This window comes from Diospyros lotus, chromosome 5 (genome assembly GCF_014633365.1).
Source record: "Diospyros lotus cultivar Yz01 chromosome 5, ASM1463336v1, whole genome shotgun sequence".
NCBI lineage: Eukaryota > Viridiplantae > Streptophyta > Magnoliopsida > Ericales > Ebenaceae > Diospyros > Diospyros lotus.
The window spans coordinates 14178236-14205711 of NC_068342.1; the positions used below are offsets into that span (position 1 = coordinate 14178236).

At 39.0% G+C, this 27476-nt stretch overlaps 1 protein-coding gene across 1 annotated transcript in view; it reads right to left on the reverse strand.

Moving 5' to 3' along the window:
• Window positions 1–27476, reverse strand: part of LOC127802900 (BEACH domain-containing protein C2) — a 101696-nt gene that overhangs the window by 3803 nt on the left and 70417 nt on the right. The window contains exons 18-29 of the mRNA XM_052338977.1: window positions 22097–22166; window positions 21918–22001; window positions 21744–21800; window positions 21531–21599; window positions 21357–21443; window positions 20960–21076; window positions 8415–8564; window positions 8125–8209; window positions 7897–8017; window positions 7527–7623; window positions 7342–7455; window positions 3561–3930 (exon numbers count right to left, since the gene is read on the reverse strand). Of these exons, the coding sequence (XP_052194937.1) occupies window positions 3561–3930; window positions 7342–7455; window positions 7527–7623; window positions 7897–8017; window positions 8125–8209; window positions 8415–8564; window positions 20960–21076; window positions 21357–21443; window positions 21531–21599; window positions 21744–21800; window positions 21918–22001; window positions 22097–22166 (1421 nt within the window). The remainder of the gene's footprint in view (window positions 1–3560; window positions 3931–7341; window positions 7456–7526; window positions 7624–7896; window positions 8018–8124; window positions 8210–8414; window positions 8565–20959; window positions 21077–21356; window positions 21444–21530; window positions 21600–21743; window positions 21801–21917; window positions 22002–22096; window positions 22167–27476) is intronic.

Sequence of the window (27476 nt, forward strand, 5' to 3'; positions counted from 1 at the left end):
TCTGGATATGTGTTAGGGTTGCATTCACATGCATCCTATTATTCCTATATTCAGGCACTCATGCCCTTCCTTAGTGCAGAACAGATGAAACCTTATTCCAAATTGAAAAGAATACTTAAACAATTTATAATTTAAAATGTGGATTTATATCTATCAATCACCTGTAGACCCACCTAGTGGGATTAAGGCTTGTGATTGTTGTTGTTGTATATTTATCAATCACCCCTTCTCTAGACTTTCCAACTTGGGAGTTCTCAAACCCTAAAATTCCCAGTTCAGAAATAAAAGAAATTTTTAAAATGGATATTATTTTTGTTCACACTTCTTTTTTGATATTTATAATATTTTAAAGTAATATCTTTAACAACAACATATCCAACCTTTATCCCACTATATGGGGTCGGCTACATAAATTCTAGACTTCCATGTATTTCTATCTTTTGTCATATCTTCGTTTAGGCTCATACACTTCATATCAAACTTTAATGTCTCTCCCATAGTCTTCTTGGGTTTGCCTCTATCTCTTTTTTTTGACTAATTATTCCATTTCATCAACTCTTATCACAGGAGTGTCTTTTGGTCTCATTCTCACATGACCAAACCATCTTAGTCTAGTCTCTCTCATCTTTTCCTCGATTGGCACTACTCCTACCTTATTACGAAGAACCTCATTTCTAATTTTATCTTTTCTTATATGACCGCACATCCATCTTAACATCCTCATTTCCGCTACGCTCGTCTTTTGCTCATACTGGTATTTGACTGCCCAACATTTTGAACCATATAACAAGACTGGTTTTATAACTGTCTTATAGAATTTTTCTTTCAATTTTAATGGGATTTTACCATCACATAACACCTCCGATGCATTTCTCTATTTTAGCCAACCTGCCTTAATTCTATGTATGACATTCTCGTGAATTTCTCCATCTTTTTGAATCACTGATCCCAAATATCGAAAATGGTCTTTTCTTTGTTAGATTTGGTCTTCTAATTTTATTATAACATCCTCCACTCTTGCATTCTTACTAAATTTACATTCCATATATTCTGTTTTCCTTCTACTTAATTTAAATCCCTTAGATTCTAAATTGTTTCTCCACAACTCAAGCTTAGTGTTCACTCCTTCTTTTGTTTCATCTACCAACACTATGTCATCTGCAAATAGCATACACCATGACACATCTGTCTGAATATATTTAGTGAGTTCATCCATTAGTAAAGCAAATAAGTATGGACTTAGTGCAGAACCTTGATGCAGTGCCATTGTAATTTTAAACGGTTCAATATTCCCTCCGCATGTTCTGACCCTTGTCTCTGCATTGTGATACATGTCCTTAAGGGCTTGTATATAGGCTATTCGGACTCCTTTATTCTCTAAAACCCTCCATAATATTTCTCTAGGGACCCTATCATAGGCCTTTTCTAGATCTATAGACAACATATGTAGGTCTTTCTGATGATACTAATACATTTCCATTAGGCGCCTCAGTAGGTATATAGCTTCCATTGTTGACCTACTAGGCATGAAACCAAACTGATTTTCTGAAACATTTGTTTCTTTTATGAGCCTCTACTCTATTACTCTCTCCCAGAGTTTCATGGTATGGCTCATTAACTTAATTCCTCTATAATTTTCACAGTTTTAAAGTAATATCTTTGATATAATAAATTATAAATGTATAATATAGAAAATGAAAAAAAAAAGAAAGAAAAATAGAGAAAAAAAGCCAACCATATAGAATGAACCAAACTCAACAAGTCATATTCCTCTCACCCCAAATCACATAAGCAAATAAAAGGAGTGAGATGCCAAGCCCTTATCCTCCTACCACACAAACCCTCAGTCAGCAATGCAAAGTTGCTGTCAACCCTAGAGGACACGCCCAGGAGGATTTTGGTAATCGAATCGGGCAACACCAAATTGGGTCAGCTAAAAGATGAAATTAGGTTATTGGATATGTGGGCTAACAAAAATGTGTTATTGGGTCAGGTTTTATGGATCAAGGGTCATATCATACTGGTGTGAAGCTTTCAATAGAGGAGAGGTGTTGACGAATGCTTCCTGATGGATTTGGTTTATGCACTTAGGGTGGCCCAAAATTGTTAGTGACAGCTTCAACTTGCTCAGAATGGGTTGAGGAGTGCCTTCAATGATGATGATGATGGTTTCAGTGGTCCTTGTCAATGCAAAGCTGATTATAGCTGTTGCCATCTGAAGGTTGACTATGGTTTGATTGTGCCTGTTGGTTGCTGCCTCGAGAGATTGATGGGATATTAGCTAATTTATCTTGCTTTATCATATTTTGTTCATATTTCAGATTCTTAAGACTTAATTTTTTATTTATTTTGTTGAGATAATCATAGTTACTTTAATTATATTTTAGTTTGGATTGGATTTTATTCACTTTTGATATTGAACACAAAAATCTGTTGATATTCCCTCTCATCAAATTTCTCTAGTTTTTTCTTAATTACCCCTCTTTCTCATCAATATTCTGCAATTCTCTACCATTTTGAATCAAGTTATATCTCCAAAAACTAGGTCTCTCGCAGGTATAATGAGTACTCATCACATATCCAGCCTTTTGTGGTCTTTGACCATTTAATCCAAGTATGGTGAAGCATATTCTATCTAACCCACCAAAGAATGAAGAGAACTTAGATCAATTGGGAAGATTCCTACCCCAAGTAGTTCAGAGATCCTAAACTTTAAAAATCTATCATTTGCCTTCCTCACACTCATAAGGGGTGCCAACAACTTATGAATCCTCATTATGGCCCATAACATCATGTGAGTAAGATCATAGAAACATTAAGCACCAAGAATTACCGTCCAAACAGACCAGCATATTCAAATAATCATATAAAGTTGGTGCTACATTACACAAAGTGTTGAATCACGGGATAATTGGCTATGATCTCAAGAGATTCATTAGTCAAATCCTCCTTGATTTATTACTGATCTAATCTTTAGTTTTTTGGAAAGTATTATTTGTCCAGATTTAGATATTTTCCTATCCTTGATATAGGAGATCTGTTTGTATTTTGTACAGCATAGTTTTTCCTTATTGTTAGCATGTGCAATCTTTCCAATGTTGTAACTTAGTTCCCTATTAATAGGGCAGTCTCATTCATATGGAATGTAAGAAAGAATTCCAGTCTATTTTTCCACACAAAGACATGCACTGAGACTAGCTAGATAAGAACACCGTAAGACTTAACATGACTGAAGTAAATTGTAAAAGAATTAGTCTAGGCTAAATAGTTAAACTTCTGCAAGTCAGAATATTAATTTTGCCTAGGCAGGCAAGAGGCCATTTCTGACATAGGCTTACATGTCAAATATAAACCAACTAATAACAATTATCCTGTTGATTTAAGATGAGATAAAAAACCACACATGATTATTCTTATTTCCTCAAAAGGAAATTACTGAATCCTCATAAAGTTCCTAAATGAAATTCAGCTAAAATTTTAACATGTTATTACATTATTATTTTACGAGTTGAAACTAGCATATGAATATATGTGAAACAGCTGGCATCACGGAACCTAACCTGTAATAATTTCTTTATCACTAGTGATAGCAACCACGGCAGAACTTCTAATTCCAGAGGCTGCAAATGCAAGTGCTTGAGGGAAATGCCACTCCTCCATACCAGAACCAGTTGGTCCTTTGAACATGCGCATGAATGTTCCACCAGTGGAGCTCGCACTGGCCTTTCCATGATGGAAAAGAAATGGTGTTCCATGTCCATCAGGGGTGTTCGGCTGCCACTTGTGTTGTGCAACATGTGCTGCTGGAGCATTTATATCAACAATGATAACAGAATCTGAAGATGCATCAATGGCAGCAGCAGGTAGGTTGCAGCGTTCTGGAGATGGAATAACATACGGTTTGACTTCTTTGGGGTTCCGAAAGATGGTCTGACATGAAGTTTTGATTTTTTTAGTTAAATTTGACATATCCAAACATTAAAAAGCTTAAGGGAAAAAGAGATCTCAACTAGTAAAAGGATCTTAAAATCCAAAAATGGAACCAAGGCACTGGAAGACAAGATTATGCTGCAATCTTAAGCACAACAACAATGAATATGAATGTGCAAAACCAAAGACTTTGATAAACATGGTTATCAGTATCATAATATTTCTGAACTACCAACGTTGTTGCTGCTCCTGCTATGCTACTACCATGTGCCACTAAATGGTGATCAAACATATTCAATACTTGTGATTCATCCTTTTGAGGTCAAGAGATCTGCGGCTTTAGCCTGGTATTTTTTATCTACTAAGATGAATATGAGGTCACTGGGCTTCAACCAAATGCACACAATTGGATGCTACAAACTGGACTTCTAAGCCATACAGAACTTGTAGATCAATTTCCATATTAGTTTTTCATCTTATACAAGAACATATCACCTTGTACAAGCATTGGCTTTTCACCTTGTTCAACCAATGCTACTTGGTAATAAACATATACTTCATCTTTCTTGAGACAGAGCTAAACAAAATAATTACAGAATCAACTTTGTGTTGAAATCAAATTCTCTGGATCCATCCTTTGAGTGGCAATCTCGCATATACCATATAATTTCATCTTCATTCTAGTAAATTTGAACTCCCTATATTGACATTACAAGTCATCAATTATATACATCACCATTATTATAGGGTCATCATTTTCATTTATGAAACTACTAAGATGAGCACGGAGATTAGATATCAAAAGGGGGAAAATACAAAAAAAACCAGAAGGATCAAGATAGCAGGAACTAGAGTGATAGGATAAAAATACATCATAATCCCAAATACATCATAGGCTAACAGTTTGCTCAATAATGCATAAAGAGAATAAAACAACCATTCTCATCTTTACCGTAATTTAATAAGTCTAATAGATTCTATCCATCTCTAACATTTATCTCCTACAAATGTCAAGAGTGAAAAGGCCCTATCATTCACTCTGAGGCTTAAATAAACTCATTATAATTTTACTTTTCCCAACTTTCTTAAGCTTCGAGAAGCGCTATAATTAGGGTCAAAAGAACCACAAAGAGGCCAGGCCTCCACCATGCCCCAAACCTAATGTGATCAGCATGGAGTGAGGAGTGAATGATAGGGAGAGGTTCAGTATGGGCACCTATGTTGTAACCCAATATGGGGTGAGGAGCGAGACAACGCAACCAACCCATTTACTTTTGAAAGGGTAAATATACTAGGTACCCCTGAGATTTGGCATAAAAACAGAGACTACCTCTAATGCTTGAGAAACTATAGGAAGTACCTTTGCTTTGCAAACTATGTGTCTGCTGTTAATTTACAACAGATAAATTTTCTTCTTCTTCTTCTTCTTCTTTCTCTCCCTCTCTCTCTCTCTCTCACACACACACACACATGCGCACAGCCTTGGTGGCAGCTGGGGCAATCTCCCTCCCTCTCTCATGAAGGTTGGCAATGAGCAAAGGTTTGTCCTTCACCAGAACCATGGGGTTTCTCTAGAAACCCCACTGCAATGGGGTTTGTTCAACAAGGGAGGCTTCTTCACTCTCTTTCTCTCTCATCCCTCCCTCCCTCTAGCTCTCCTTATGTCCCCTCTATGGTAGCCATGGGGCTTTAGAGAAACCCCATAATCCCTCACAATGGGGTTTCTTTGCAACCCCATGGCGGTGGGGTAGAAGACGAAGACGAAGATGAAGACGAAGACGACGAAGATTTGGTTGAGTTATCTTAAGTGGACTGTTGTGCTGATTCAGTTGAGTATGTGATTTGGGGATTTCCTTTAGGCTTTCAATTCAGTTGAGTACAGGATTCTAGAGCTAATCAACCCCAGCGAACTCTGCAACCCCACTCTAACCCCCACCCTTTACCTCTCACTTTGTGTAAAAAAATATGCAATTTTTTTTAGTTTACACATATGTATTCTAATTTTTATATAATATTTATATATATGTACTTGAGTTTTTTTACTTTTTTAGTTCACTATTGAGCTGCATCTTACTTTGGGAGAGGGTAATTGAAAAAATGTTACAAAGAGAAGCTAAGGTCTCTAAAAACCAATTTGGTTTTATAGTGGGTCAACAATGGAAGCTATCTACTCACTAAGATAAGGTTTGGAGACAAACAAATTTTTTTTGCATATAGTATTTATTGACTTTAAAAAAGCCTATGCTAGAGTACGGTGAGAAGTCTTGTGGAAGTTGTTGAAAAAGGAAAGAGTATGGATTGCTTTTATGCAGTTTATCAAGGACATGTTTCCTCAAGAAGAAACATGCATTAGGACTTGTCAAGCAGATAATAAGGCTTTTCCATTACAATTAGATTACATCAAGGATCTACATTGAGCCCTTACCTCTTTGCTTTTGTTATGGAGAACTCACAAAACACATCCAAAAAGTGTTTGTGTATGTGATTTACAGATGATATAGTCTTGATAGATGAGAAAAAAGGCATGAATAATAAAGTTGAATTATGGCGAAACACCTTAGAATTCAAAGGTTTTAAACTATGTCAAAAACTGAGCATATGAAATATAATTTAGTAGAAAAAAATGTGGATGATATTATTGTGAATGTGGAGATCAAGTTATTCCATATACATATATATATATCAATTCCAATATCTAATATCAGTTGTTCAAAAAGAATGGGAGATAATGGAGGATGTCACTCACAGAATCAAGGCAAGATGGTTAAAAGACAAGTGAGTCCAATGTTTTTATGAGATTGTAAAATCCCTTCAAAGCTGAAAGGAAGTTTTATCGGGTGGCTATAAGACCAGTTTTGTTGTATAGGTCAGAACATTGAATAGTTAAGGGCCAATATGTGCAAAATGAGTGTAGTTGAGAGAATGCTATGGTGGAAATATGCAGCTATACAAACCAAGAAATGAGATGGTATGTAATAAGGTTGAAGTGACACCTATTGAAGATAAGACAGAATCATGATTAAGACGGCTTTGACATGTGAGAATACCGATAGAAGCACCTATGAAATGAGTGTATGAAAGGGAGGAAATTTATAGCAAAACAGGGAGAGGATATGGCCATGGATAGAGATGATTGGAGATCTAGAATTCAAATAGTTGACCTTGCCTAGTGGGATTAAGGCTTGTGATTATGGTTATATGTTGATTGCTCTATTCATACCACCAAATCACAAAGTATGCATGGGTTCATGCCAAACTTTATGTAGCCTATTTAACGCAGAGTGAAAAACATGATGCAGAGGAGAGGCAAAAGAAACAAGTGTACACATGCATGGCATGCAAACAAACTACAGAAGAACAACCAAACACCGGTAGAAGCACAAAAATTTGGTCTTAATGGATCAAGGTTACCTGCATGTGAAGCACATCTGCCAGTGGCATCTTCTTCATGTGAGGGATGGTTAGAAGCTGAGATGGGGTTTGTCCAAAGTAAGCAATTTGATCTTGTGTGGCCCGTTGTTGTACCTGTTGTTAACGGTGACAATTAGCACCAAACACACCCAGAAGAACATGAAAATGAAAGAATGCTGACTTACTGGGTGTATAATTTTATCAATATCCACTGTTCCTTCATAGGTAAGGTAAAAGAACACATTATTTGCGGCTATAGCTTCTTTTCCTCGTTGTTTATAGCTGAAACATCAAAATCATCAATATATATAGAATCTTTGCAAGATAAAACTACAAAAACTAATACATATATGAAAGTAATTTTAAGTTGATACATAACCAGACTCAAGTCTCTTGGTTTAATATTGCAGCCAAAAACAGCTATGATATCAGTTAACAGACAAATATGAAAGTGAATTTTACACCAAATTTATCTTCAAACAAAAAGTTCAGAATTAATAATATGGAGGAAGGAAGCTGAAGAAAGAATTAGCATTCCTTCAAAGTACGACTTACCCAAATATGAGATCAATCCATTCATGCAAATGTGCAGAAACCTGTTCACTCTCTAGAGCCATTCGATGCTTGTGAATGAAATCAACAGGGTTTCTGGCCCAAGGAGGCAGTTTGACAGAATCTGGATGGTGAAAAAATAGAACAGAAAAAAAAAAAAAAAATCAGTACCTTTGTCTCTAAAAGTAGACGTAAGCATGAAATTTCTTGTCACAACAACTAAAAGCATACCAAGTTTTTCACCAAGTTGTGTTGTACCAAAATCAATTGAGTTCTCATTAGTCAAGATCTCTGGGAGGTAAAACATCTCAGGAACCTAGATGTAGAGAATAAAAGAATAATAACATTAACTGGTCCCAAAAGAAAATCTATACATGCAAAATGTTCATATTCTAAACGCTCTCCAGAAATAGATCAGCTAATGACAACAAGCAAAGACAAAACCACAAAAGCAATAAGTAATGTTTAACAAACAAATTTCCCATGCCATTCAAACATTAAAAGCTAAGATAAGTTCATACCAATTCCTTCACATCACTCATCTCCTCAAGAACTCCCTTCCAAGTAGCATCAATATCTGAAAACATTCTGTCTGCATGATCAAATTTACCACCTTGTAGTTGAATAGAAAGAGTAGTAAATGGCTCCACTCTAAAAAGATAATATAACACCTGCCAAACAGAACAGAAATCATATGGTAGCATCACAATAAAGATGGTAAGGAAAAAATGTTTCAAAATCATACCTACAAGGTAATAATGGTGAGGAAATAAACACTAATAATATAATTGGCATGAGATACTGGACATTTCAAAACAACCAATGAAATAAAAAAGCACACTCAGTTATGATTATTAATGCTTATAGACTAATAAATATAATAAGACACAAAAATAAGTCAGCAGGGGAAATTTAGCCAGTCATTCATAGTAGAGATTCCTCAAGAGATCAAACAAATAATGAAAGCAAAAATAGATAAGTATGAAGAAAGAAAAAAGGATCAACTCTTCTCCATTAATAAAGCCAAAAATATTCCATTTTATAGGAAACTGACAAAGATATCACTGGAAAATGAAAGTTGCAAGATTTCCTGCAAGAGATAGGCGAAAACATTACGAAACAATGGGTTCTTTCATTGCCCTAAGAAGTGTCTATTAAACTGTATCAATCTGCCTTTTCAGTTAAAGGACTTAGTTGAGAACAAAACTTGATCGTAGATTACACAAAAACATGAGAAAGAGGAATATGAACCTTTCTTAATCTTGTCCAAGAAGAAAATAAAAACTTTGCTATTCAAAAGAACCTGCAAGCCTTACATACCCTTTGACCTTGTCTATTATCAATGTCGTTATTAAATTGTGACATTTTTGTAAACCTTAACCTTATTTAGTTGGAAGCTTATGAACACTGATTTGGTTAACATTAACATAATGGTTCTTAGATCGCACAGAAATTTTTATTACATATTATTCTATAAAGCAAAGAAATCTACATGCACAACCACAGGTTTTAACTATTTAACTTTTTTATAGGCTTGTACTTTTGTTTCCAAACACCCGTGTATACTTTCAGATTTTTAATTATTTCCCTTGTTTCTAAAAGAATGTTTGTTAAGCGTTTCCTTTCTAAAGATAACTGGAAAAATAAAGGCAATCAAAATTTAGATCCTCAAGTAATATCGAGATGTGGAAACTAATCATACAAATGATTTAGCACTGTGCTGTCAACATCATTAAAATAAGTGCCATTAGCTTGGATGGCTTATCTGATATCATCATCCCTGCTAAATTTATTAACTGCGCAAAATACCTGTTATTCTGATACCATATAATGTAAGTGTTTGACATGTTTAGTTGATCGCATCCTCAACAAGTATTTTGAATAACAGTTCCATATAAACCATCCATAAGCTCCTATTTGGTAAATACTAGTTTAAATATATTAAAGAAAAGCTTATGAAAGAGCTTAGGCATGTTCTCATGTGCATAGGGATGAAAATTATATCAGTCCTCATCCACATCTGACAATTAACTCTAGTGATCCTAAGTGATATAGGTGTAGACCATCACTTGAAATAGGGTCAACTAGTGCAATTACTCTATAGGTCCTTTTATAAGATTTTGCTAGCCAAAATCAACTTAGTTTCACTCTCCTCCAGAAGCCCGCATAAGGGATTTCTCTTGCGGTATAACTCCTAGGTCTGCCCTGCACTGCTGAGCTTATTGGTTCACTGCCTATGTTGAGGGCTTCTCACCTGTCTACCTACTTTCCTCTAATGGAATAAGATATTACAACCTCCAGCTTTGCTGGCCTTATTACCATCACTAATTTGACTTGTAACTTAGTCTTCATTGATAATGACTTCACCAAGCTCAATGGCTACCCTTCTCTTTTTCCAATGAAGTCACTTTCCCTTATTCCCATCATCCCACCCTCCCATTAACTTTGAATTATTGATGCCAGAGAAATAACCCATTCTTTTATTAAAGAAATGACGAAACAGGTAACCCACTCTATTATTAAATAAATGAGGAAACAGGAAACTGTTTGGCAAAAGAAAAAAACATGTCATAAAGATGAAGATTGTTAGTGGAGAATCCACAGAAAAAATCATTACTTCTGGCAAAGAAATCACATTTACAGATACATAGGAAAGTGCCAAAGGAATGAATTGAATAAGAATAGTTAACAGAATATGATGGTAGATCTTAGGATATAAATTATACATAATTTTTTTTTTTACATTACATCCACAGAGACCAATCACAATCAACCCTTGACACAGGTCCTAAACTAATAATCATGAGGGAGAACTGAGCAGTTGGATGACAATAAGCAAGGCAAAGGTTTCAAATGAGTTTGCTTTCCTCATATTATCCCATGAATTTATTCTTCAAGCAAAAATTCAGTAAGCCACAATATGTCGCTACAGTCTTATATACTTACAAAAAAACCTGTCTCCAATGTCCAGGAGTGACTTGCATGCATCTGAATTCTGACAAAACTCGGGCAAACTCATAATCTTAAAAGATTATTTCAGATCTGTATAATAGTGAATTGTATCTAGAAAAATCTGCAAGTACTAGTACTAGCACTTCTCTATAATATTATACAGATCGGGCTCCTGTCAAGCCCTTGAATTAGGGCTGGCAATTCAGTAATTCCGATTGTAGAACAAGAGAGAGAGAGAGAATAATAAGAATAGAGAATCAAGAGGGAGGAAGTTTATTCATTCAATCAATCAATAAATCTTCCTGAGTGCCGTAGGTCTCTTATTAAGAGGACCTCTAGCCATACAACTATTTCTTCTAACTGCCTAATAGCCTAATCTAGTTGTTACAACAGTCTTTCCCACCTTCTAACCTCCTAACCTCCCCAACAGTCTATGAGAGGTAAGTAATTACAAGATAATCCCCAGTGTCGTAACAATCCCCAACCCTTGAAATAATTCTTGTCCTCAAGAATTTAGAGAAGTCCCATAGCTCAGGGAAATTGCTTCAAAAGATTTGGGAGGTATTCCCAAGTAGTGTGGTCCGGATGAAGTTGAGACCACTGGACCAATACTTGAGTTATAGGTAACTTCCCTTGGTACAACACTCTTTTTTGCACAATTGTGCGGGGTTCAATTACCTCTTTTGCCTCTTCCACATTTGGTGGTAAGTCTATCCGAGTAGGATTAGTCGGGTTTTTAGCTCTCTTCAACAGTGAAACATGGAACACTGGATCGTTGGTCACCCCTTCTGGTAGCTACAACCGATATGCTACTGGCCCCTACATTGGCCACAATAGGGTAAGGTCCAAAATACTTTGGACTCAACTTAGAAGGGGGTAAGGAGGTATAGGGCTGTTGCAAGAACCTCCTAACCTTGAGATAAACCATATCACCTATCACAAAGGTCCTGTCACTCCTCCTCGTATCTGCCATCTACTTCATCCGGTTACGGGCAGTAGCCAATTCCCCTTTTAACACTGTTAACAACTGCTGCCTCTACTGAAAATAATGCTCCACTTTAGCCATCGTAGGGGAAGACTCTGAAATGGCAGGCAACAAAGTGGGCTTATACCCAAACACGGCTTTGAAATGACTCCTCTGAATAGCACTATGGTAGCTGGTATTGTACCACCTATTCTAGCTCTTAGGGTTAGTGAAGTACATACACCTCAAGTATGCCTCTAGACACTAGTTGACCATTTCCATTTGGCCATCTGTTTGAGAGTGATAGGCAGTGGACAAACATAGGCCTACTCCCAACTTCCGAAACAGTTCCTGCCAAAACGAACTTGTGAATACCTTGTCTCTATTCGAGACAATAGTTTTAGGAACACCATGTATACTGGCCACCCTATCCAAAAATGTTTGTGCCACCTCTTGTGCAGTAAATGATGAGAGAGACTAATGAAATGCCTAAGTTTTGTCAAACGATCTACCACCACCATAATTACATCTTTGCCTTCTAACCGGGGTAGACCCTCCACAAAGTCCATCGAAAGCCCCTCCCATGCTTGCTGGGAACTGCCAAAGGCTACAACAATCCAGGGTAAGCCTCACATTCATGCTTACATCGCTGGCATACTACACATGGCACCACGAATTTCACCACATCTGCCTTTTTCTTAAGCCAAAAGAATAATTGCTTGACCTTTTAATAAGTAGCTCGTATTCCTAAGTGACCACCCAAAGGAGAACAATGAAGGGCCCGCAATATTTTATCCTTTAAGGCACTGTCATCTCCTACTATCAATCTGCCCTTGTACTTGGTCAACCCATTGGACAATGTATAATCTGCCATTGCAGTAGGTTGCACTGCCAACTGTGCCATAATACCCTGAAGCCACTTTGACTGACAATTGCTAGCTTCTAACTCCGTCATCCACTCCAGCACTACAGTTGTAATAACTTGGCAAGCTGCATTTTTGTTTTGTCTTGACAGTGTGTCAACCACTATGTTTTCCTTACCTCGTCGGTACTGAATAGTATAATTCAACCCCATGAGTTTGGAAACGCCTTTCCTTTGTAATTGGGTATGCAGCTTTGTTGGGCTAGAAATTGTAGGCTCTCATGGTCTGTGCGGATCACAAATGGTTGGCTCTCCAAATAATGACTCCACTTATCAATTGCCCTGAGTACTGCCAACAGTTCCTTGTCATAAACACTTAACCCCAAGTGTCTTTGAGACAAGGCTTGGCTTATAAAAGCCAATGGTCGCCCTTCCTGTACCAATACAATTGCCACACCGGTTTCGCATGCATATGTCTCAACTGTAAAGGGTTTAGAAAAATCTGGAAGAGCTAATACTGGAGCCATAGACATCGATTTCTTAAGGGCTAAGAATGTTGCTTCCGCCTTGGGATTCCACTAAAAGACTTTCCTCTTCAGCAACTCAGTGAGAGGTTTGCTGATAATGCCATAGTGCTACACAAATTTCCGGTAATAACCGGTCAATCCCAAGAAACTCCTCAACTCCTTCACATTTTTAGGTCTAGGCCACTCCAACATTGCTTCCACTTTATTTGGATCAGTTTGTACCCCTTCTCCACAAATAATATGTCCCAAATACTCCACCTCCTTCGCATCAAAGGTACATTGTGAGAGCTTAACATACAATTGGTGAGACTTAAGGATCTCAAATGTAGTGTGGAGGTGTGTGAGGTGGTGTTTAATAGTGGGATTGTAAACGAGGATGTCATCAAAGAAAACAGGGATGAACTTCCTCAAATAGGATAGGAAAATTTGGTTCATCAAAGCTTGGAAGGTGGTAGGGGCATTAGTCAAATCAAATGGCATAATCGTGAATTCGTATAGCCCTTAGTGGGTTCTAAATGCCATTTTATGAATGTCAAATGGTGCCATCTGAATTTGACGGTAACTAGACCTAAGGTTCAGTTTAGAGAAGATTTTTGCACCATATAACTCATCCAATAGGTCATCAATCAAGGGTATAGGAAACTTATTTTTTATAGTGTCGAAATTAAGTTGTCAATAGTCTATGCAAAACCTTCAAGTTCCATCTTTTTTCTTAACAAGGAGGACTGGGGAAGCATAAGGACTTTGCCTGGGTTGAATGATGGTTGAGTCTAGTATTGTTTTAACTTGGTTCTCAATCTCTGTTTTTTGAGCATGAGGGTATCGATAGGCTCTAACATTGACAGGTTCTGAGTTTGGTTTAAGGTGAATTGAGTGGTCCAAGGGTCTTTGGGGTGGTAAAGAATTAGGTTCCACAAATAGATCCTTAAATTCTATCAAAAGTGAATGCAAGTCATCTGAAAAACATACCTTATTTGCAAGTTGGAAATCAATGCTAGCATTGGTAGGCTGAAGTTCTACCTTCGATTGACTGTCACTTTCCATTTCCATAGCTTGTATAGAATAGAGTTGGGCAATTTGCCCTCCCTTCTTCATCATCATCATCTTCTGCAGCGTTTTCCCTCCAATTAGCTTACACTATCCTTGCTCCAAGTTGCCCAACAAAGTCAATTTCTTTCCTTCAATTACCACGGTGACTTCTAACTTGTTGAAGTCAAAAGTCAGAGGACTCACAGTCCTCATCCAGCCTACGCCAAGTACTATATCACATCCACCCAGTTCTAAAATTCGCAAATCAGTTGCAAATTCCTGACCTTGCATGATCCATTTAAATCCTATACATTTATAGTGGCTGTACATTCTACTTCCATTGGCTACAGTTACTGATAACGGGGTCGTGGCTGTCATGGGACACTTAAGGCTTGTAGTTGTGGCTTCACTAAGGAAGTTGTGGGTGCTTCCACTGTCGATAAGCACCATTAATCTTCGCTTCCCCACCTGGCCCTTCACTTTTATAATCTGTCCTATAGGGCTTCCTTTCAGTGCATCGAAGGAAATCTCCCCTCCTTCCTCTCTTTGCATTTCTTCGTCTTCTTGCCCTAACCCTTCTTCGCTGGCCACTTCTTCTTCTTCTACTTCTTCTTCCGTCTTTTCTCCATCAACTCCCTACATATTCATTAGCTGCCTTTTGCACTAGTGACCGGGGCCATATTTTTCTCCACATTTGAAGCACAGCCTCAGCTGTGTTAGTTGCTCTATCAAATTCCCCTTACTTCCATTGTTACTCACTAGCGCCTTGGAAGCTAGTTGATCTCAAGACCTTAGGAGCAATAAACGGGTATTATTATAATAGGGTATAATAGTTAGTTAGGGATATTTTACAAGTTGTTAGAAGCACATGGGTGTTGTTAGGATATTGTTAGAAATTAGTTAAGCATCTAGTTATGCCTATAAAAAGGCCAATTGTAAGAGGAGAGAATTTTATGCTCGAATTGATTAATGAAATCCCCATTCTCTCTCTAGGAATTCTCTCAAATCTCCCTCTCATTTCTCTCTACTGTTCTCCCTCAATTCTCTCTAATTTCTCCCTTATTTCTATCCAAATTCCCTCTAAATATTCTATTCTTAATCCTAAGCCTCTCGGTTCCCTCCGAATGCCAATTTCAACCCGTTATGAACCCTAGGTTCATAACAAATGGTATCAAAGCATCGTTCATCGACAGTTTTTCTTGTTGATTAATTTCCAACGAGAATTGACGGCTGCTGTCCAATGCAAGGACTGATTATCGGACTTTGAAGACGACCACAAAAATTAGAAGCAACGGTAGTTTTGATCGAACAATTGAGTCGATCAATGACAGTAGGCATGAACATTAGGTGGAGCGAACTGAATTCAGCGAATTCGGTTCCAGTTAGTTCGACGGAGGAGTGGCTCTGGACTTGAAAAAAATTCGAAAGATTGTTCGACTTTTGGAGGCAAGAAAGAATCTGACTCTGTTATCGATCTCCAACGGTGATTTACATTGGTGATTAGGTGAAGCAATTTCGATAAAGTACAAAACCAAGCAAGTGGTCGCGGCCAGTGGACGGTGATTGGGTGGGTCACGACTGTTGCAAATCTGGCTTGACGGTGGATAGGTTGAGCTTCTGATTTGATTTGGAAAGTATCTATTGTGGCAGCAATTAGGTTTGGAGTCGAGAGAAGGACTTCAATGGCAATCTAGCCAAGAGAATTCCGAACGGGTTTCCAAATATTGCTGTCGACGTGGTTAATTTCCAATAGGTAAGCAGCCCCAGAATTTTTGGAACACAATTTCGCTGATTCAAGAACTCTGTCAGTTTCAATTGGGTTCGGTACTGTAGGCGAGTAAGACCAACAGTTCCAATCGGACCTTGGAGTCGAACAAGAAGGCGAACTCAAAAGGGTAGTCAGGCGATTGTGAATCCTTAGTGATTGTTGTTTCAGAGGCGGAGTAGGTGTGCAAATTGGAAGTAATGATTGAGACAAACAGACTAGGAGACTGCAACGGATTCAAGGTTGCTGAATTGAGAGGAGATCGATTCTTAATTAGGTGAAGGCCTAGTAGCTATTTTGGAGTCAATTGATTTTCTGGAAGCTGCAACAGAACTGATCAAACACACAGGAAGTACCTTGGGCTTCTGGTTCAACTTGTGGAGGAGAAGCGGAAGGTTCGATTGCGAAGGCAGAGCATCAGTTTGATTCGTTGTTGTGTCCCAAGCTGCTGTAGTCGCGGTTTGGGAAGATTGCTGAACCATTTCAATTCCGGCGAGCAGTGAAGGCTTGAAGTGGACGAAGGTCCCAACGATCCTGAATCCGTAGCGTTCACGAGCAAGTCAGGCGGTTGTTTATCCGTTGCATTAGTCAACTTTAATTGGCAACTCATTTGCATATCAGAGTGGCGCAGCGAATTCAACGGATTCTGTGTGAGAAGTGGATTCTTCCAGCTTATCCAGCTCGTTGATTGGTGGCGCTTGAGGCTGTGAGTAAAGGGCACACATGAAACAAAAGGGGTCTCAATTGCAGCCGAATGATGCTATATTTTCAGTGGTTAATTTTCATGCAAGAGAGCAGCCTCAATTGCAGCGGAATAATGCTGCATTTTTAGTGGGATGTCCTACTTAGGAGGTTTTGGGAAGCAGTGCCCACATCAGACAATTAGATCCTCAATGGCAACAAAAAAATGTTGCATTTTCAGTTGACCAGAAGCATCAAATATGGGGAAAGAAGTTTGAGAATGAGTCTAGCCAAAGGGACAAAAGAACCAGCAGTGGGATTGATGAAGAGTGCGAGGAATTTGGCCGTATCTTCCGTGAGAAGCTGCAGGAGTTTGAGATGATACTAATCAAGAAGTATCATTACAACTTTCCCACTAAATATTTCGATGATTATCGCAAAAGTTTTAACAAAGATGAATTCCTTAAAATAGAACTGCTGAAGGAGAAATTGGGGAGATAGGAAGCAAATTCCTTGCTCATCTCCAATAGTGAGCAGAAGAAGTATATCGGTTTAGGAGAAATTGACAAGGAAGATGCCAACTCACTACCCTCATTGGCTAGTGCATGGGCTGAAGGATTTGGGGGTGTTTCAGATCAGAAGTTTGTGGGAAATGGAATAGCATTGGATCAAGAAAATCTGACTGAAGGACCCTCAATCTACACAGATATTGGGGCTGGAATCCTTCCTCCTATTTTGGACCTACCAAAAGCAAAGGATTCTTTGGCTTTGGGTAAAATGGGTAACAAGAAGGTGGAGAGGACTGAGGAGTACATGGAAGAAGAGATTGAAGAATTGGGGGATGGCAGCCCAACGGTTGGCAGCATCTCAAGCATCCCCACTGGTACTGAGAATCTACATGCTAAAACCCTCAAGATGACACCGTGGGAGGAGGTAACTGTTGAGCGTGAAGCAAAGATGTTCACTAGTAATCTGGGAGCCAAAGATCTTGAATGGAAAGGACCAGAACAACCTTTGATTGTGGAAATCTTAAATCTATTTCTCTTGAGAGAATAGGAATGGAGGAGTTGTTGAATTTCCTACTATGGATCAACAATATGTTTCTGATTTGGAGCAATGGAGGACACAGAAGGATAAAGAGAAACAAGATGAAAGGAAGAAAGGGAAGGAATTCTTTGTTAAAGGGACCGAGACCCTTGATGTTTTGCTCATTCATGTTTCCATTGGTGTGGCAGCAAGATATAATGTTGTTGCTGCTGAGGAGGAAGAAAAGAGAAAGCAAAAGAAAAGCAAAAAACAAGATACGAAGGAAAAGCGAAGAAGAAACCAATGGGTGAAGACGTGCATTGGATGAAGAAACAGTGACTTGGTTCTAATAAGTTTCTCGGGGACAAGAAACCTTTCAAGGGGAAGGGAATTGTCACGACCTTAGGAGCAATAAAGGGGCATTATTGTAATAGGGTATAATAGTTAGTTAGGGATATTTTACAAGTTGTTAGAAGCACACGGGTGCTGTTAGGATATTGTTAGAAATTAGTTAAGCATCTAGCTATGCTTATAAAAAGGCCAATTGTAAGATGAGAGAATTTTATGCTTGAATTGATTAATGAAATCCCCATTCTCTTTCTAAGAATTCTCTCAAATCTCCCTCTCATTTCTCTCTATTGTTCTCCCTCAATTCTCTCTAATTTCTCCCCGATTTTTGTCCAAATTCCCCTCTAAATATTATGTTCTTAATCCTAAGCCTCTCGGATCCCTCCGAATGCCAATTTCAGCCTGTTATGAACCCTAGGTTCATGACAGTTGATTATGCCACATGAGCAAGGGCCTTGCGTTTCCCCGCCATACTGTCCTACTAAGATACTTGGTTTATGGGGAATCTTATGTTTCATGAAGATGGCCTCTAAGGCCAATTCCTGAAGTCTAGCCTTTTCCGCAGCTTGTTTCACGAACGTAGGAGTCATCATCTTCACTATTGGTCGAAATTCTTCCCTCAATCCTCTAATAAAGACCGATGCCAAATATTGCTCAGTGAGTCCTGGTTGCACTGTACTCACCATAGATCTCAACTCCTCAAATTGAGCTTGGTACTCAACCACAATCCCTTCTTGTTTTAATTTGTTGAATTCTTTAACTACATCGGTCATGTTTTTCTCCCCGAAGCGATCACATAACCCCTCAGCAAATTATGCCCAGCTTCCATGCATTCCTTCATCTTGGACCCATCCTTGATACCAAGAATCCGCTTGACGACTCTCCGATTCAAACCGTCTATTCAGAGTTATGCTCTTTGTCATGTTTAGCGGCTTCCGAAGGACTAGGTTTTCCCTCCCCATTGAGTTGTTGCTTGCTTGCTGATGGGAGCTGGCTTCTGTGATCCTAAAGTCTCTTGTTCAGCATCAGTCCCTTCGGTGCCTTGTGTTAGATGCAGCCTCTCCAGTTGAGGCTCGCTTCGTTTTCAGTTTTCCTGCTCGTGATCAGCACAACAAGCTTGTTCTTCTGAGATGGATTGTTGCTTTCGATCACACTCAGGCTTTTGTTTATTTTCTTTTGATCTTCAGGGATTCGGTAGAATTGAAAAAATCTTCCACATCTTCTTACCCACCACCGTGGTTTCTTTCCTTCGAACATCGAAATCTCCAATCTTGGCATCAGAACATGGTTCTAAGTCCATTGTTGATGATTCCTTCCAATAACTTCTTGAACTACACCCTGAACTACTTCATCAGGAATCCCTTGTGTGCCCAAATGGTTGCCCTGGTGTGGCAAGATCGGGTCAAAGTTCGATCTTGGGGGATATTCCAGTGGCAAATGGAATTGGGGTAGGGAAGACAGTGTGCTTAGCACGTTATCAATCCTTCGTCCCTGCAATTCCACCATTTCTTGGCACCGATTCATCGCTTCTTGTTGCTTCTCCATGGCCGCTTGCATGATTTCTCTCCACTTGACCAATTCCTCTCGCGTTTGGCGTAGGGTTTCTTGGGTATGGGTCACCCCATTTCCATTGATTCTAGCCTGATCTCCAGCTGCTTCAATCATGTTCCTTCGGCCATTGCACCTTCATACCCAAACCTTTGAATTCCTCACTTAGGCGTTCTATCCTTCCCACACCGAAGCACCCTACTTCGTCCAATGCTTTTCTGTCGTGGTGTGACTTCCATAACTCTTCCCACAGCCGGATCGTCCGGCTCTGATACCACAATTGTCAAGCCCTTGAATTAGGACTGGCAATTCAGTAATTTCGATTGTAGAACAAGAGAGAGAAAACAGAGAATCAAGAGAGGAAATTTATTCGTTCAATCAATCGGTAAATCCTCCCGAGTGTCGTAGGTCTCTTATTAAGAGGACCTCTAGCCATACAACTATTTCTTCTAACTGTCTAACAACCTAATCTAGCTGTTACAATAGTCCTTCCAGCCTTCTAACCTCCTAACCTCCCCAACAGTCTATAAGAGGTAAGTAATTACAAGATAATCCCCAGGGTTGTAACAGCTCCTTCACCTCAAAATTGGTGCTTTTAGCTTGTAAATAAAATTATAAAGACAAATTCATATAGACGTGCACCAGAAAACAAATTACAAACATGAGAAAAGGTAAAAGAAAGTAATGATCACAAACCATAACTTATGACCAACTTGAATAGACTAGAGTAACAGCATCCAGTGCACGCTGTAGGTGTGCTAAGTATTGGATCTCCGTGAACTAGAAATCTTAGAATCCAGTGACAGTTCAGATTGCCTGAAAGCTGACTAGGGTTCTGAGAACTCTTATTGTAATGCAAAAAGCACTCTTCATTACTTTATACTTGAGTAAAACCATTAACTAAATGGAGTGTTCCCACATACAAAAAAAAAAAGTGAATTTATATATGCATGTTAATGGTTCTTAAACCATCTTGGACCATATACTCGTTCTCCTATCCAAGAGTGGCAGTGGTGAGTGGGCATCAAGCATTCATCTGTCAAAATATCCCAAGGGCCCAGAGAAGAAGGGTTGTAGTAGAGGAGTTCAGTTCAGATGAATAGTGATCTTCTCTGGGATCTAATATGAATTTTTTTATCTTCTTATTTCACCATAAGTGAAGGAAGAGCATATCGAACATATATTTTATGTATATTGTATTATTTTATATATATTGTACTATCTTTGCAGTGGCTGGTTGATATGGCTACAGGGAAAAACATAAGAGTGCGCCTAATGCAGCTAGCAAGAATTCTGTTAACAAACTATGACAACAACCACAAAGTACTTAAGAATAGCGTACATAAACCAACAGGGAAACCTACAGTTCCAGCACTTGAATAATGTGAACCATAATGGAACTTGGGAATGACAGGATCTTCAAAACTGGAGTATCTCTCTTGAAACTTTTTCAACCGATCAGAATCCAGTGCTCCAATAGGCTGCAAGTATAGGGAAGTGTTAGAATCCTAGAATAAATACAGTTTGAGGGATTGATTTAGGTCAACTTTCTGTTCCTATTTTTTTGTAGTTTTCCGATTCTTGTATATTCTAGAATAATGGGATCTTAATGATCCTTCTCTATATATTGTATATTCCAATTGCTTGAATGAAGAATGAAGGAAGGTATTCATTAGATAAAACCTTTGTTCAGGAAGTTTTTGTTAGCTGAAAAGCAATATGACTATAGAAAACTAAAAAGCAAAGTCAAAATGGTGATACCTTTGAAAGATCTCGGTAAGAAGAAGGATTTGATAGATCCAAACTTTTGGAAGTATAATCAGAAAGAATCCACGGGAAAACAGGATACTGCATGAAAGCAACATGTTTAATAGGGAAAGAGTTAATCACCCTCATAGGATACTCAAATATGAGAAATCATCATCAAAGATCCACCTGAGTAATGTCGTTATAACTACGCCCAGCCAATGTGTTGAGTTGCATTAGATATTCAAAATTGCTGATCTGCAAGGGGTTGAATGGTAAAAAAATGTTGATATGCTTCTGTTATACTAGGTTTCATTCATATGCTTCATAAAAGAAATTATTTATATGAAACTTGAAACGTTCAGGAGAACAATGCATCCAAAGTTCAATCTCAAGTCATACCTCCCACCTAGACCAACGCTCCATAAGCTGAGTTCTCTTCAAGAGTTGTTCTGGTCTCTACAACAAAGCATAATTATACATTTGCTAGCGTAAGAAGAATGAGTTGATGTTATTACATTTTTAAGAACAAGATTTACATGTACTTAGATAACTAAGCCACGTGGAGGTACAAACCTGTGTTGCTAGATAAATATTGTTCAAATGAGGAGGACGGGCATGAACAATAGCCCGATATGCATTTCGTCTCCCCTCAGCACTCTGAAGCAAACAAGAACCAAAACCAACAGACTAATTAATGCCAAGGATTAATATAATTCACATGAGATTTGAGAATTGTGCATTTCAAATAGTACCCCAAAATCAAAGAAGTAGTTTGACCGGTCAACCATAAACAATTCCAGTGCACTTCTTCTCAGAAGATACCTGCAAAAACAATAAATCAATGAGGACGGTTTGCAATTGAATAGACAAAGAAGCAAATAGACCGACTAACAACAGACTGATAGATACAAATGGACAAACCAGAAAAGCAAAATAAAAATAGTAATAGAACACAACAAAGTGAGAAGCAAAATGAAAAATAAAACAAAGTGAACTCCTTCAAGAAATTAATCGATTTTGTGCTACAGATTATTATTATGACTAAATGGTAATCAGCTAAGAATACCATAAACGTGTATATTATTCGAATACACAGAACAGAACTGCAGCATACCTCACTCTTATTTCTCGAGTCATGCTCTCTACGTCCTTCAATCTTCTCCTCTGTTTTCTAATATACGTATTGAAACTACAGCAGTCTAAAGATGTAATACCAAACCCTTTGAATTTTTAATGGAAGTTCATTTTGAATGAATAATGCTATTGAGGTTATTTAAACATGTATTTTGCTCAAGGACATTTAATCTTTGCTTTGGAAGACCTTCAGTTGAAGAAAGGGTCAAGTTGAACAAAGCAGGAGGATCAAATGTAGGGGTCCATTGAGGCCACAACCGACTGATGGAAAGACTATCGAGGTCTAGAAAACTGAGTGGGATGTCCAATGGGGAGATCAGTCGACTGCTGGGATCACCTAATCACCATTTGATGAAATAGTGGACTGCCAACCCTGAGATTTGAAAGGTTGAAAAATGACCCTCAGGCAGCAAAGGAATGATTCATTTGATAGATATGGATTTTACAAAAGTCCAATTACGCAACTCACATAGAAATCAGAATCATTAAGAAAAAACTGTGAGACAGAGTTCAGTATGGACAGTAGGAATAGGATCCAAGGATTGCAGTAAAATATACTAGGTGTGCAAAAAATGAGGTAGTATGTGACATCAAAAAGGTAGTTGATGTTCTTAGAATATCCTGAGATCATTACTAGAATATTTTATAGATAAGCTTTCCATAGTTATTTATTACCTTTTTAGGTTAGTCAAAGAACTTATATATACCCATTACATGTCTTCTAGTATAATAACAAGAATACAATATTCTCTTACTTTAACATGGCATCAGATCCTTTGTTGATCTTTGAGTCTCATGTTTTCACAAAACATGACACTGATTATGGGAAAAACCAACCATATTGATCCTGTTTTCCTCACAACATATTGATTTGATTTTCCTTCCACATTGTTTTCCTTATTTTATTTCTTAGTCACTGTAACATCATTTTCATCTTGGGCTTTCATTTGCCAATGATTGTTGCAGAGATGTCGGTTGTCCACTGCCAGTCCTCACTGCTGAACCACTGAGCAGCAGCCTTGTTGCTGTGTGCAGTCATCATCATATTCTTTCCCTCATCACAGCCGTTCTCCCCTCCAACTCTATCCTCCTCCAATGGGGTTTATTTCATCGATGAGTTTCATTGGTTGCATCATCTTCTCAGCAGCAGCAGCAGCAGCATCTTTCTTCTAATATGATGGGGTGTGAATATTGAAGTGATATTTTGGTCATTCCCGTGATCTGATTCTCTAGTTGGCACCATGGTTTTTTTTTTTTTTTTTTATTATGATATATCAGAATTTATCTTGATCCAGAAAAGGCCTTCTGTTCAAGCTGCAATTTGGTCTACTTTCTCGGGCAATATTGGATCAATCACCTCTCTCCAGTTGTGCATCTTTCCGACTGTGCTTCTCACCCCCTTGTAGGCCATTGTTCTCCCCGTCATGCATCTAGGTTGGATCCCCCCAAATTGTCTGACTTTTAGTCACCCCTGTTACTACTTCCTCCAGTCTGATCTGCTATCATTATGATGTCTACATCAATGTGTTACTTCATCTACCCAGGCACTTCAATGAATAGGAATCCAAACTCAAGTTAGCTAACCTCTTAACTTACTGAGTTTGAGGGACAATGTTAGAATATCTCGAGAATATTACTAGAATATTTTATAAATAATCTTTACATGGTTGTTTATTACCTTTTTCAGTTGGTCAAAGAACTTACATACACCTATTGTATACCTTCTAGTACAATAATAGGAATACAATATCCTCTTACTTTAACAAATGTGACATAAAATGAATGAATAGTGAAAAGGACACCACATAAAGTGCAAGCATGAAAAAAGCCTTAGTTTAAGGGCAGTGTGACTAGAAAGTAAAATGGCCAAAATGGCACCCTTTACTCCCTAGATGGATCAAACTTTATGATGAATGACTAGGATTGATTGGAGAAATCTATAAACAGGGGCCTTTGTGTGAAATGAGATTACTCAGATCCTTTGAGCAAATACACACACACACGCACACACACAGAATCGGTGATCTAAGTGTGAAAGCTTCTTGAGGAAAGCTAGATGTTAGTTTTGCATGAATGTGCAATATGATATGTGATTGGTTTGAAACACTAGAAATGTGTTTATGTGAAAGACAAGCTTAAGTGTTTAATACTTTAAAAAGTTGCATGAAGTTATATGAAATCATGGTAATGTGGAGGATGATTAGCATCACATCCCATGACATCAATGGATCGATGTCACGACCCTTGGGTTATTTTAGGGTTAAAGCTGTAATTGGTTACATTGTTGGTTAGGAAATGCTATTAGCTCTGTTGTAGTGCACATGGTGCTGTTCCTAGACTATACTTCTAGTTGAATAGCCTATAAATAGGCCATAGTATGTATTGAAAGGTATGCTGAAAGAAAATAATGAATTCACATTTTCCCTCCCTATTTTCTCTCTATGATTCTTTCCTTGCTCTCCCTCATTTCTCTTGATTTCTGCACTATATCGCCCTCCAATTTCTTCTCCGTTCCTCTTCCAAATTCTTCCCATTCCCTTCCTAGACGGGCTAAACCCTAGGGTCGTGACATTTGGTATCAGAGCCACGATTCTCGGCTTAGATTCCGACGAAACCGATAGTTTGATCACTGTAAGTTGGTTACTGGAAGCACATTTTGACGAGCAACGCGATTTCCAGTGCTTAGGAAGCCATAACGGTAGTGATCAAGTGTCAACACATGACCGATTGAGTCATAGCAAGAGGAGGTCGTTCCTTTGTTGTTAGTCGAAATAGCGCATGCAGCGTTTGATCTGAGTCCGAACGGAACCAAGATGATTCCAAATTTCAAGTGAATTTCGATCGATTCATTGGTTGTAATTTGAGTTCGGAAATTTGAAGGCGATAGATTACTTGGCTGTGATTTGAGTTCGAAAATTTGAAGGCGACAGATACGGCACTGACCGAGTGCAATAGGCGAGCAACTGAATTGATTGAACAACTAAATCAATCAATTATAGAAGGTGGAGGTTCAGGTCGAGCAGACGGAATTTAGGCGAATTCAGTCCAATGATTCCAACGGTGGATTGGCTTCCGGCTTGAGAAATCCAGGAAGTATTGTTCGATCAGGGAAGGCATGCATGGGCCAAGGCGATGAAGGTGACCTTGGTTGTGGAGAAGGAAAAACGGTTGGGGACTATTGCTGAATCTATAGCGATCGCGAGCAAGGCCAGAGGGTGTTTATCCATTGCGATTATCGGCTCTGTTCGTGAGTAAATAACGAGAAGGAAGTCGACTTGAAGGTGGAAGAGATGAACCAAAATTGAGCGGGCTAGGCACTCCAACCCAGCGACTACTGCAAGGCAGAATTGAACACGAATTGGAAGGTGTAGCCAAGCAAAGCAATTTCAGCCCGGGAGTGAAGACAACGCAGGCCGAAAGAATTCCAACGGGATATCGAGCGGAATTAGGAGGCAAATCAAGAGCAACAAATTCCGGGAATTCCGGAGACAGTGGCCGATTCAAGAATTCAAGGAAATCCTAAGCAACGGTCGGTGAATGGGTGAGACGGAGGTGATCCTTGAATCACTTTGATTTCGGCAAACTTGCTGCATGTGGTGGAGGCTCGGAATTGGATGGAGAATACAAGAAATGATTGCAGCAAGTAGCGCGAGAGGTGCTATTCAAGTTGATTCCTCAAAGGACTGCAACGGAGCAACTCCGTGACTTCCGGCCTCTCTTGTCCCAATCATAAGAGGTTCCTAATTGAAGGCGAGGGCTGAGTCTATCACCAAGCAATTCATTTCGATCGGAAATTAGAGGCAGGTGGCTGGCTGGTGTGGTGAGCTTGGCAGTAAGCAAGGCCAAGCTATTCAGGCAATAGGACTCAGATTTGAGGCGTGCGATTCAGATCTAGGTGCGCTGTGGTGGCTGCCACTTCGGTGAGGTGAATCTGATTGGGCAACCTGGTAATTGACCATGGCAGAGGGGATGGGAATGAAACGATTGGAAACCAAGACAGGCAATCTAGTAATTGGTGTCAAGTAGCTCCAAGTGGAAGCAAGTTGCTATCGATCGGAGTGTGCGGCCCATTTGGATCGAGCCTTTAGCGGACTCCGGGAGGAAATTGCTAGATTAAGCCAGCAAATCAGCCAGCAACTGCATGTCGCCTTGAGCAGGTTAGTTCAACAACCTAATGCCAGTCCTCCGATAAATTTCACTCCCAAGGCTTCATCAACGCTAATTCTAACGACGCCAAGATCTCGGCAAGGGCCTAATGATGCCATGGAAGCAGGGGAGAAGTTGGAGGCAAAGGAGGGAGATGTGGTCGAAAGAGTTGAAGGAAGCCCTTCCACATCCCCAGCCCCGCAGATGGCGATTTCGGCGTTTGAAAGAGATAGACCTAAATGGTGGATTAGGAGGTGCGAGAGGGTGTTCTGCCAATACCGAGTAGCTGAAAGGGAGAAAGTGTGCATGGCTGCAGTTAATTTAGATGGCGTTACAGATGCTTGGTTTAAGAATTGGAGCCGCGATAGGGTAGAATTGAGCTGGCCACAGTTTGTGATCGACTTGTGTAACCGGTTTGGAGAAAGGACCAAAACCTATGTTAGTAATAGAGTTTCTAAGACTGCTAATCAGGTAGTGCAGGAAGCTGATAAAGTAGCAGTGGAAAAGGAAGATGATGTACATACAGCTGAGGCGGAGTATGAGATTAACAAGGTCATAACAATGGGAATAGTAGCTACAAAGAATGAGGAAAAACCTGAATTGAATAAGGCAATTCTGAACGACAAGAAAGAAAAGGCAGTTGTGGAAGAAGAGACTGAGATTCTACAAAAGGAAATACTTGCTGAAAGTGTGCCTAGGGTATACTTCAGCAATCAGCAAGTAGGAGGTTGGGGCAAACCTCTTGCTGATGAATATGGTAGTCCGCTCGATAGTGATGTTTCTAGGGTTCTGCGACAAGACCAGCCCAACTGTGAGGAAGAATTAGTTAATAAGACCAAACGTTGGGGTGAT